This window comes from Salmo trutta, unplaced genomic scaffold, assembly GCF_901001165.1.
Source record: "Salmo trutta unplaced genomic scaffold, fSalTru1.1, whole genome shotgun sequence".
NCBI classification, from domain to species: Eukaryota; Metazoa; Chordata; class Actinopteri; order Salmoniformes; family Salmonidae; genus Salmo; species Salmo trutta.
Genome location: NW_021823237.1, coordinates 1,806,213 through 1,819,120, shown reverse-complemented (window position 1 = coordinate 1,819,120; position 12,908 = coordinate 1,806,213). Strand labels below are relative to the sequence as shown.

At 47.0% G+C, this 12,908-nt stretch overlaps 1 protein-coding gene across 1 annotated transcript in view; it reads left to right on the top strand.

Annotated features, from left to right (window-relative positions):
• Positions 1-7,948: 7,948 nt before the first annotated feature.
• LOC115189787 (anoctamin-1) overlaps positions 7,949-12,908 on the top strand; it is a 115,106-nt gene continuing 110,146 nt past the window's right edge. The window contains exons 1-2 of the mRNA XM_029748304.1: positions 7,949-8,136; positions 8,381-8,422. Of these exons, the coding sequence (XP_029604164.1) occupies positions 8,390-8,422 (33 nt within the window). The 5' untranslated portion in view covers positions 7,949-8,136; positions 8,381-8,389. The remainder of the gene's footprint in view (positions 8,137-8,380; positions 8,423-12,908) is intronic.

Genomic DNA, 12,908 nt, shown 5'->3' with positions numbered 1-12,908 from the left:
CTACAGAACAGTTCCATATAGCCAGTAAACCTCTACAGAACAGTTCCATATAGCCAGTAAACCTCTACAGAACATATAGCCAGTAAACCTCTACAGAACAGTTCCATATAGCCAGTAAACCTCTACAGAACATATAGCCAATAAACCTCTACAGAACAGTTCCATATAGCCAGTAAACCTCTACAGAACAGTTCCATATAGCCAGTAAACCTCTACAGAACAGTTCCATATAGCCAGTAAACCTCTACAGAACATATAGCCAGTAAACCTCTACAGAACAGTTCCATATAGCCAGTAAACCTCTACAGAACATATAGCCAGTAAACCTCTACAGAACAGTTCCATATAGCCAGTAAACCTCTACAGAACATATAGCCAGTAAACCTCTACAGAACATATAGCCAGTAAACCTCTACAGAACAGTTCCATATAGCCAGTAAACCTCTACAGAACATATAGCCAGTAAACCTCTACAGAACAGTTCCATATAGCCAGTAAACCTCTACAGAACATATAGCCAGTAAACCTCTACAGAACAGTTCCATATAGCCAGTAAACCTCTACAGAACATATAGCCAGTAAACCTCTACAGAACAGCTCCATATAGCCAGTAAACCTCTACAGAACAGTTCCATATAGCCAGTAAACCTCTACAGAACATATAGCCAGTAAACCTCTACAGAACAGTTCCATATAGCCAGTAAACCTCTACAGAAGAGAACAGAAGGACAGTCCGTCTCCTTCCTTAATCTCCTGGGAATTATCCCCAGACCACAACATAACCCACTCTAACCCTCACTGCTGCTAGTTACAGCACTAAGCCTGGACACTACATTCACAATATCCTCTGATCTCACCACGCCGGACGCTCTGTCTGTCTGTCTCACCATGGCAACGGGAAGGTCCCCCTCCTGTACAGGTAAGAACCAGTGTCCAGTCCCTTCAGTGTGTGTGTGTTCAGACTACTGTTGTTCTGAGGATCAGTTTATTATGGTGAGATGGTAAATATATCACATGGTTCTGTACTGACCCGATGGGAACTCTCTACATGGTTCTGTACTGACCCGATAGGAACTCTCTACATGGTTCTGTACTGACCATGTGTCTGCTGTTACTGACCCGATGGGAACTCTCTACATGGTTCTGTACTGACCCGATGGGAACTCTACACGGTTCTGTACTGACCCGATGGGAACTCTCTACATGGTTCTGTACTGACCCGATGGGAACTCTCTTCATGGTTCTGTACTGACCCGATAGGAACGCTCTACATGGTTCTGTACTGACCCGATGGGAACTCTCTACATGGTTCTGTACTGACCCGATGGGAACTCTCTACATGGTTCTGTACTGACCATGTGTCTGCTGTTACTGACCCGATGGGAACTCTCTACATGGTTCTGTACTGACCCGATGGGAACTCTCTACATGGTTCTGTACTGACCCGATGGGAACTCTCTACATGGTTCTGTACTGACCCGATGGGAACTCTCTACATGGTTCTGTACTGACCCGATGGGAACTCTCTACATGGTTCTGTACTGACCCGATAGGAACGCTCTACATGGTTCTGTACTGACCCGATGGGAACTCTCTACATGGTTCTGTACTGACCCGATGGGAACTCTCTACATGGTTCTGTACTGACCCGATGGGAACTCTCTACATGGTTCTGTACTGACCCGATGGGAACTCTCTACATGGTTCTGTACTGACCCGATAGGAACGCTCTACATGGTTCTGTACTGACCCGATGGGAACTCTCTACATGGTTCTGTACTGACCCGATGGGAACTCTCTACATGGTTCTGTACTGACCCGATGGAACTCTCTACATGGTTCTGTACTGACCATGTGTCTGCTGTTACTGACCCGATGGGAACTCTCTACATGGTTCTGTACTGACCCGATGGGAACTCTCTACATGGTTCTGTACTGACCCGATGGGAACTCTCTACGTGGTTCTGGACTGACCCGATGGGAACTCTCTACATGGTTCTGGACTGACCCGATGGGAACTCTCTACATGGTTCTATACTGACCCGATGGAACTCTCTACATGGTTCTGTACTGACCCGATGGGAACTCTCTACGTGGTTCTGTGGAAAGGGGACCCCTCTATGGAAAGTGGACCCCTCTATGGAAAGGGGGACCCCTCTATGGAAAGGGGAGCCCTCTATGGTAAGGGGACCCCTCTATGGAAAGGGGACCCCTCTATGGAAAGGGGACCCCTCTATGGGAAGGGGACCCCTCTATGGAAAGGGGACCCCTCTATGGAAAGGGGGACCCCTCTATGGAAAGGGGACCCCTCTATGGAAAGGGGACCCCTCTATGGAAAGGAGACCCCTCTATGGAAAGGGGACCCCTCTATGGAAGTATGTATTATGTATTATGTATTATGTATTACTAGTCACAGCAGGACCTCCATTAGAAACCATTAGATATTTATAACACTGGGGTGTCTGTCCACGGTGCTGAATCCAGCACATCGTGTCGCTATGGCGACGCTCTCTAAATAATCACACTGCTATTAGACATCACACACACCCCACAACCTGCTGTGGTAGGATATATGATCCTGCTGTGGTAGGATATATGGCCATGCTGTGGTAGGATATATGGCCCTGTGGTGGTAGGATATATGGCCATGCTGTGGTAGGATATATGGCCCTGCTGTGGTAGGATATATGACCCTGCTGTGGTAGGATATATGACCCTGCTGTGGTAGGATATATGGCCCTGCTGTTGTAGGATGTATGGCCCTGCTGTGGTAGTATATATGGCCTTGCTGTGGTAGGATGTATGGCCCTGCTGTGGTAGGATATATGGCCCTGCTGTGGTAGGATATATGGCCCTCCTGGCTGACCCTGCTGTGGTAGGATATATGGCCCTGCTGTGGTAGGATATATGGCCATGCTGTGGTAGGATATATGGCCCTGCTGTGGTAGGATATATGGCCCTGCTGTGGTAGGATATATGGCCCTGCTGTGGTAGTATATATGGCCCTGCTGTGGAAGGATATATGGCCCTGCTGTGGTAGGATATATGGCCCTGCCGTGGTAGGATATATGACCCTGCTGTGGTAGGATATATGGCCCTGCTGTGGTAGGATATATGACCTCGTTGTGGTAGGATATATGACCCTGCTGTGGTAGGATATATGACCCTACTGTGGTAGGATGAATGGCCCTGCGGTGGTAGGATATATGACCCTGCTGGCTGACCCTGCTGTGGTAGGATATATGACCCTGCTGTGGTGGGATATATAACCCTTCTGTGGTAGGATATATTGCCCTGCTGTGGTAGGATATATGACCTTGCTGTGGTAGGATATATGACCCTGCTGTGGTAGGATATATGACCCTACTGTGGTATGATAAATGACCCTGCTGTGGTAGAATATATGACCCTGCTGTGGTAGGATATATGACCTTGCTGTGGTAGGATATACAACCCTACTGTGGTAGGATATATGACCTTGCTGTGGTAGGATATATGGACCTGCTGGGGTAGGATTTATGACCCTGCTGTGGTATGAAATATGACCCTTCTGTGGTAGGATATATGGCCCTGCTGTGGTAGGATATATGACCTTGCTGTGGTAGGATTGTGACCCTGCTGTGGTAGGATATATGACCCTCCTGGATGATCTTGCTGTGGTAGGATATATGGCCCTGCTGTGGTATGATATATGGCCATGCTGTTGTATGATATATGACCCTACTATGGTAGGATATATAACCCTTCTGTGGTAGGATATATGGCCCTGCTGTGGTAGGATATATGACCTTGCTGTGGTAGGATATATAACCCTTCTGTGGTAGGATATATGGCGCTGCTGTGGTAGGATATATGACCTTGCTTTATTAGGATATATGACCCTGCTGTGGTAGGATATATGACCCTGCTGGGGTAGGATATATGGCCCTGCTGTGGTAGGATATATGACCCTGCTGTGGTAGGATATATGGCCCTGCTGTGGTAGGATACATGGCCCTGCTGTGGTAGGATATATTGCCCTGCTGTGGTAGGATATATGGCCCTGCTGTGGTAGAATAAATGGCCCTGCTGTGGTAGGATATATGACCCTGCTGTGGTAGGATATATGACCTGCTGTGGTAGGATATATGACCCTGCTGTGGTAGGATATATAACCCTGCTGTGGTAGGATATATAACCCTGCTGTGGTAGGATATATGACCCTGCTGTGGTAGGATATATGACCCTGCTGTGGTAGGATAAATGACCCTGCTGTGGTAGGATAAATGACCCTGCGATAGTTGTGTGTATTGGATAATGTGGTGTATTGGATAATGTCGTGTGTATTGGATAATGTGGTGTGTATTGGATAATGTGGTGTGTATTGGATAATGTGGTGTGTATTGGATAATGTGGTGTGTGTTGGATAATGTGGTGTGTATTGGATAATGTGGTGTGTATTGGATAATGTGGTGTGTATTGGATAATGTGGTGTGTGTTGGATAATGTGGTGTGTATTGGATAATGTGTTGTGTATTGGATCATTTGGTGTGTATTGGATAATGTGGTGTGTATTGGATAATGTGGTGTGTATTGGATAATGTGGTGTGTATTGGATAATGTGGTGTGTATTGGATGATGTGGTGTGTATTGGACAATGTGGTGTGTATTGGATAATGTGGTGTGTATTGGATAATGTGGTGTGTATTGGCTAATGTGGTGTGTGTTGGATAATGTGGTGTGTATTGGACAATGTGGTGTGTATTGGATAATGTGGTGTGTATTGGATGATGTGGTGTGTATTGGATAATGTGGTGTGTATTGGATAATGTGGTGTGTATTGGATAATGTGGAGTGTATTGGATAATGTGGTGTGTGTTGGATAATGTGGTGTGTGTTGGATAATGTGGTGTGTATTGGATAATGTGGAGTGTATTGGATAATATGGTGTGTATTGGATAATGTGGTGTGTATTGGATAATGTGGTGTGTATTGGATAATGTGGTGTGTATTGGATAATGTGGTGTGTGTTGGATAATGTGGTGTGTATTGGATGATGTGGTGTGTGTTGGATAATGTGGTGTGTGTTGGATAATGTGGTGTGTGTTGGATAATGTGGTGTGTATTGGATGATGTGGTGTGTGTTGGATAATGTTGTGTGTATTGGATAATGTGGTGTGTATTGGATAATGTGGTGTGTATTGGATGATGTGGTGTGTATTGGATGATGTGGTGTGTATTGGATTATGTGGTGTGTATTGGATAATGTGGTGTGTATTGGATAATGTGGTGTGTATTGGATAATGTGGTTTGGTGTGTGTTGGATAATGTGGTGTTTATTGGGTAATGTGGTGTGTATTGGATAAGGTGGTGTGTATTTGATAATGTGGTGTGTGTTGGATAATGTGGTGTGTATTGGATAATGTGGTGTGTGTTGGATAATGTGGTGTGTATTGGATAATGTGGTGTGTGTGGATAATGTGTGTGGTTGGATGATGTGGTGTGTGTATTGGATAATATGGTGTGTGTGTATTGGATAATGTGGTGTGTATTGGATAATGTGGTGTGTATTGGATAATGTGGTGTGTGTTGGATAATGTGGTGTGTATTGGATGATGTGGTGTGTGTTGGATAATGTGGTGTGTGTTGGATAATGTGGTGTGTATTGGATGATGTGGTGTGTATTGGATAATGTGGTGTGTATTGGATAATGTGGTGTGTATTGGATGATGTGGTGTGTATTGGATGATGTGGTGTGTATTGGATAATGTGGTGTGTATTGGATAATGTGGTGTGTATTGGATAATGTGGTGTGTATTGGATAATGTGGTGTGTGTTGGATAATGTGGTGTGTATTGGGTAATGTGGTGTGTATTGGATAATGTGGTGTGTATTTGATAATGTGGTGTGTGTTGGATAATGTGGTGTGTATTGGATAATGTGGTGTGTGTTGGATAATGTGGTGTGTATTGGATAATGTGGTGTGTGTTGGATAATGTGGTGTGTATTGGATGATGTGGTGTGTATTGGATAATATGGTGTGTGTGTATTGGATAATGTGGTGTGTATTGGATAATGTGGTGTGTATTGGATAATGTGGTGTGTATTGGATAATGATGTGTGTGTATTGGATAATGCGGTGTGTGTTGGATAATGTGGTGTGTGTATTGGATAATGTGGTGTGTATTGGATAATGTGGTGTGTATTGGATAATGATGTGTGTGTATTGGATAATGTGGAGTGTGTTGGATAATGTGGTGTGTGTTGGATAATGTGGTGTGTATTGGATAATGTGGTGTGTATTGGATAATGTGGTGTGTATTGGATAATGTGGTGTGTATTGGATAATGTGGTGTGTGTTGGATAATGTGGTGTGTATTGGATAATGTGGTGTGTATTGGATGATGTGGTGTGTGTTGGATAATGTGGTGTGTATTGGATAATGTGGTGTGTATTGGATGATGTGGTGTGTGTTGGATAATGTGGTGTGTATTGGATAATGTGGTGTGTATTGGATAATGATGTGTGTGTGTATTGGATAATGATGTGTGTGTTGGATAATGTGGTGTGTGTTGGATAATGTAGTGTGTATTGGATAATGTGGTGTGTGTTGGATAATGTGGTGTGTATTGGGTAATGTGGTGTGTATTGGATAATGTGGTGTGTGTTGGATAATGTGGTGTGTATTGGATATTATGTGTGTGTGTATTGGATAATGATGTGTGAGTTGGGTAATGTGGTGTGTATTGGATAATGTGGTGTGTATTGGATAATGTGGTGTGTGTTGGGTAATGTGGTGTGTATTGGATAATGTGGTGTGTATTGGATAATGATGTGTGAGTTGGGTAATGTGGTGTGTATTGGATAATGTGGTGTGTATTGGATAATGTGGTGTGTATTGGATAATGTGGTGTGTATTGGATAATGTGGTGTGTGTATTGGATAATGTGGTGTGTATTGGATAATGTGGTGTGTGTATTGGATAATGTGGTGTGTATTGGATAATGTGGTGTGTATTGGATAATGTGGTGTGTATTGGATAATGATGTGTGTTTCTTCAGGAACATGGAGTGGCTGCAGGGTGGCCACAGCTGTCAGTGAGTCATCATCCATCCACAGTGATGCCCTGTTCGACCCAGGGCCTGGTCTGGACCGGGACATCTCTCTGGGCTCTACAGATCCTGGTCTGGACCGGGACATCTCTCTGGGCTCTACAGGGCCTGGTCTGGACCGGGACATCTATCTGGGCTCTACAAGTCCTGGTCTGGGTCTGGACCGGGACATCTATCTGGGCTCTACAGGTCCTGGTCTGGACCGGGACATCTCTCTGGGCTCTACAGGTCCTGGTCTGGACATAGACTCCCTACAGGGGCGGACACACACAGTAAGAACATAATTTAGGAGCAGTGCTTGACTTGGATAGAAAAAAAGTTGTCAGAGGCATATGTATGTGTGTGTGTGTGTGTGTGTGTGTTTTAAATCAACAAAATCGATGTTTGTCCAATCAGATGATTTCAGCGGAACATTTTGAACGGTCTTATTATACTGAATACCTTTCTGACTACCGTGTTGGAGAGACATTACAACTAAATAGCTGAACTATAAAATGTATTTCATTTTGCCACAGTGTTCCTGGCGTTTCAGCCCGCCAGGTGTGTTGATACAAGGAACTGAACGTTTCTACGGTTACGCGCTCAGGGAAGGAACACGGCGCGGTCATGTATGAAGAATGAACACGTACAAGAGGCGTGGATACTTACTTTTAATGAAGAATAAACACCAACAAGACGCGTGGATATCACCTGCTCATTATTTTAAAAGGTCGTAGTATTTTTTTTCGGTCTCATTCTAATGAAAAACAACAATTATTAAAATGCGTTCTTCGTGCGTGACAGTGCTTTCCACTTTAATTCCCTGAGCGCGTCGCCGTAGAAACCATCAGTATCGCCTCACCTGAGAGCCCGGTTGTTCCCACTGGTCCCTTGTTACCTGTAATTTATCAGGGAGCGTCGACCAATCAACGCACCTGGGTGAACATGAGTTGGACGCGTGTGCCAAACTCCCGAGGACGCGCGCAGTCAGAATCAACAGACGGATGAATAGACGGAGCCTGTAGCTCACAGACACACAGACCAATTAACTCACGGGGAGCTCCAGGTAGACTGCAGCTTGATGGCTATCTAGATGAAACGTGTGTGTGTGTGGGTCATAGCCTACGAATCTTGAGTCCCCTGCCAAGTGAGAGGCGCGTCGCTTTGCTCCCCCAAATTGACGGATTACCGAGATGCGCGTGTTGTTGATAATGATGAGTTCCGCGCGTACAGCTGCTGCTACTATTCCGTTATTATTCTCCTCCCGGTTTAACGACACCGTTCCTTTATTCTCCTGTCTGTGTTTGTAGCGCTACAGAATGCATCAATACGGCAGCCAAGACAAGATTCCGGTAAGTAACTCCGCAAACGGTGGACTTTCTGCTAACGGTTGATTCTACTCTTGCGTTTTGTTTGTTGTGACATGCCAAATCCGTTCCCAGTACGTACGTTTTGTAAAACTTTCCATGTGAACTGAAAAATGTTTTTGTTAAAGAGTATTTTATGTCGCCTGGCTGGTTATTACTGTAGAGATTGTCCTCCATTTATGCTGACAAGGACACCTCTCATCTGAAAGGTCTTGCTGAATTATTTAACCCAACATTACCAGCCTTGATTAAACCTCATCAGTGGTCTCCAACCCTGGTCCTGTATAGATACAGGGTGGTCATCAGTGGTCTCCAACCCTGGTCCTGGAGATACAGGGTGGTCATCAGTGGTCTCCAACCCTGGTCCTGTGGAGATACAGGGTGGTCATCAGTGGTCTCCAACCCTGGTCCTGGAGATACAGGGTGGTCATCAGTGGTCTCCAACCCTGGTCCTGTGGAGATACAGGGTGGTCATCAGTGGTCTCCAACCCTGGTCCTGTGGAGATACAGGGTGGTCATCAGTGGTCTCCAACCCTGGTCCTGTGGAGATACAGGGTGGTCATCAGTGGTCTCCAACCCTGGTCATGTGGAGATACAGGGTGGTCATCAGTGGTCTCCAACCCTGGTCCTGTGGAGATACAGGGTGGTCATCAGTGGTCTCCAACCCTGGTCCTGTGGAGATACAGGGTGGTCATCAGTGGTCTCCAACCCTGGTCCAGGATATACAGGGACCTGGTCATCAGTGGTCTCCAACCCTGGTCCTGTGGAGATACAGGGTGGTCATCAGTGGTCTCCAACCCTGGTCCAGGAGATACAGGGTGGTCTCCAACCCTGGTCCAGGAGATACAGGGTGGTCTCCAACCCTGGTCCAGGAGATACAGGGTGGTCTCCAACCCTGGTCCAGGAGATACAGGGTGGTCTCCAACCCTGGTCCTGTGGAGATACAGGGTGGTCATCAGTGGTCTCCAACCCTGGTCCTGTATAGATACAGGGTGGTCATCAGTGGTCTCCATCCCTGGTCCTGTGCAGGGAGTGCAGGCTTTTTGTTCCAGCCCAGCACCAACACCTGATTGCACAAATCAAGCTGATGAGTTGATTTGTTGAATCGTGTGTGTATTCAGATAGAAATAGATTATGTAGAACAGCTGTCTCTTATGTAGAATAAGGTGTCAGGTCTATATACAGGACCAGTCAACAGTTTGGATACACCTACTCATTCCAGGGTTTTTCTGTATTTTTATACTATTCTCTACATTGTAGAATAACAGTGAAGACAAAAAACATGAAATAACACAAATGGAATTATGTAGTAACCAAACGAGTGTTTTAAACAAATCAACAGCTTTGCACAGGCTTGGCATTCTCTCAACCAGCTTCATGAGGTAGTCACCTGGAATGCATTTCAATTAACAGGTGTGCCTTGTTAAAAGTTAATGTTTGAGCCAATCAGTTGTTGTGACAAGGTAGGGGTGGTATACAGAAGATAGCCCTATTTGGTAAAAGACCAAGTCCATATTATGGCAAGAACAGCTCAAATAAGCAACGAGAAATGACTGTCCATCACCTTTAGACTTGAAGGTCAGTTTATCCGGAACATTTCAAGAACTTTGAACTTTTCTTCAAGTGCAGTGGCAAAAACCATCCAGCGCTGTGATGAAACTGGCTCTCATGAGGACCGCCACAGGAAAGGAAGACCCAGAGTTACCTCTCCTGCAGAGGATAAGTTCATTAGAGTTTACTGCACCTCAGATTGCAGCCCAAATAAATGCTTCAGAGTTCAAGTAAGACACCTCTCAACATCAACTGTTCAGAGGAGACTGCGGGAATCAGGCCTTCATGGTTGAACCACTAGGCTACCTGCGGCCCCGAATCAGGCCTTCATGGTTGAATTGCTGCAAAGAAACCACCACTAAACGACACCAAGAAGAAGAGACTTGCTTGGGCCAAGAAACACGAGTAATGGACATTAAAATCGGTGGAAATCTGTCCTTGGTCTGAGTCCAAATTTGCGATTTTTGGTTCCAACCGCCGTGTCGCTGTGAGACGCAGAGTAGGTGAACGGATGATCTCCTCGTGTGGTTCCCACCGTGAAGCATGGAGGAGGAGGTGTGATGGTGTGTTGGGGGGTGCTTTGCTGGTAACACTGTGATATTTTTAGAATTCAAGGCATACTTACCCAGCATGGCTACCACAGCTTTCTGCAGCGATACGCCATCCCATCTGGTTTGCGCTTAGTCCCACTATCATTTGTTTTTCACAGGACAATGACCCAAAACACACCTCCAGGCTGTGTAAGGGCTATTTGACCAAGAAAGAGAGTGATGGTGCTGCATCAGATAATCTGGCTTCCACAATCACCCGACCTCAACCCAATTGAGATGGTTTGGGATGAGTTGGACCGCAGAGTGAAGGAAAAGCAGCCAACAAGTGATCAGCGTACGTGGGAACTCCTTCAAGACTGTTGGAAAAGCATTCCAGGTGAAGCTGGTTGGGAGAAGACCTAGAATGTACAAAGCTGTCATCATGGTAAAGGGTGGCTACTTTGAAGAATTAAAATATTTTGATTTGTTTAACACTTCTTTTGGTTACTACATGATTCCATATGTGTTATTTCATAGTTTTGATGTCTTTACTATTATTCTACAATGTAGAAAATATAAAACATAAAGAAAAACCCTTGAATGAGTAGCTTTGTCAACTTTTGACTGGTGCTGTATAGCTTCTGCAACTTTCAATAAAGTTGATTTGCTATTCACCCTCCTCAGAACCAGGGTGGGGGCGTTGGGCCAGCAGGTTAGGGTGTTAGTTAGTTACTGACCAGTCCCCTGTCTGGCTCCTCTCCTCCAGGGTGGGGGTGTTGGGCCAGCAGGTTAGGGTGTTAGTTAGTTACTGACCAGTCCCCTGTCTGGCTCCTCTCCTCCAGGGTGGGGGTGTTGGGCCAGCAGGTTAGGGTGTTAGTTAGTTATTGACCAGTCCCCTGTCTGGCTCCTCTCCTCCAGGGTGGGGGTGTTGGGCCAGCAGGTTAGGGTGTTAGTTAGTTACTGACCAGTCCCCTGTCTGGCTCCTCTCCTCCAGGGTGGGGTGTTGGGCCAGCAGGTTAGGGTGTTAGTTACTGACAAGTCCCCTGTCTGGCTCCTCTCCTCCAGGGTGGGGGTGTTGGGCCAGCAGGTTATGGTGTTAGTTAGTTACTGACCAGTCCCCTGTCTGGCTCCTCTCCTCCAGGGTGGGGGTGTTGGGCCAGCAGGTTAGGGTGTTAGTTAGTTACTGACCAGTCCCCTGTCTGGCTCCTCTCCTCCAGGGTGGGGGTGTTGGGCCAGCAGGTTAGGGTGTTAGTTAGTTACTGACCAGTCCCCTGTCTGGCTCCTCTCCTCCAGGGTGGGGGTGTTGGGCCAGCAGGTTAGGGTGTTAGTTAGTTACTGACCAGTCCCCTGTCTGGCTCCTCTCCTCCAGGGTGGGGGTGTTGGGCCAGCAGGTTAGGGTGTTAGTTAGTTACTGACCAGTCCCCTGTCTGGCTCCTCTCCTCCAGGATGGGGGTGTTGGGCCAGCAGGTTAGGGTGTTAGTTAGTTACTGACCAGTCCCCTGTCTGGCTCCTCTCCTCCAGGGTGGGGGTGTTGGGCCAGCAGGTTAGGGTGTTAGTTACTGACCAGTCCCCTGTCTGGCTCCTCTCCTACAGGGTGGGGGTGTTGGGCCAGCAGGTTAGGGTGTTAGTTAGTTACTGACCAGTCCCCTGTCTAGCTCCTCTCCTCCAGGGTGGGGGTGTTGGGCCAGCAGGTTAGGGTGTTAGTTAGTTAGTTACTGACCAGTCCCCTGTCTGACTCCTCTCCTCCAGGGTGGAGGTGTTGGGCCAGCAGGTTAGGGTGTTAGTTAGTTACTGACCAGTCCCCTGTCTGGCTCCTCTCCTCCAGGGTGGGGGTGTTGGGCCAGCATGGTTAGGGTGTTAGTTAGTTACTGACCAGTCCCCTGTCTGGCTCCTCTCCTCCAGGGTGGGTGTGTTGGGCCAGCAGGTTAGGGTGTTAGTTAGTTACTGACCAGTCCCCTGTCTGGCTCCTCTCCTCCAGGGTGGGGTGTTGGGCCAGCAGGTTAGGGTGTTAGTTAGTTACTGACCAGTCCCCTGTCTGGCTCCTCTCCTCCAGGGTGGGGGGTGTTGGGCCAGCAGGTTAGGGTGTTAGTTAGTTACTGACCAGTCCCCTGTCTGGCTCCTCTCCTCCAGGGTGGTAGTGTTGGGCCAGCAGGTTAGGGTGTTAGTTAGTTACTGACCAGTCCCCTGTCTGGCTCCTCTCCTCCAGGGTGGGGGTGTTGGGCCAGCAGGTTAGGGTGTTAGTTAGTTACTGACCAGTCCCCTGTCTGGCTCTTCTCCTCCAGGGTGGGGGCGTTGGGCCAGCAGGTTAGGGTGTTAGTTAGTTAGTTACTGACCAGTCCCCTGTCTGGCTCCTCTCCTCCAGGATGGGGGTGTTGGGCCAGCAGGTTAGG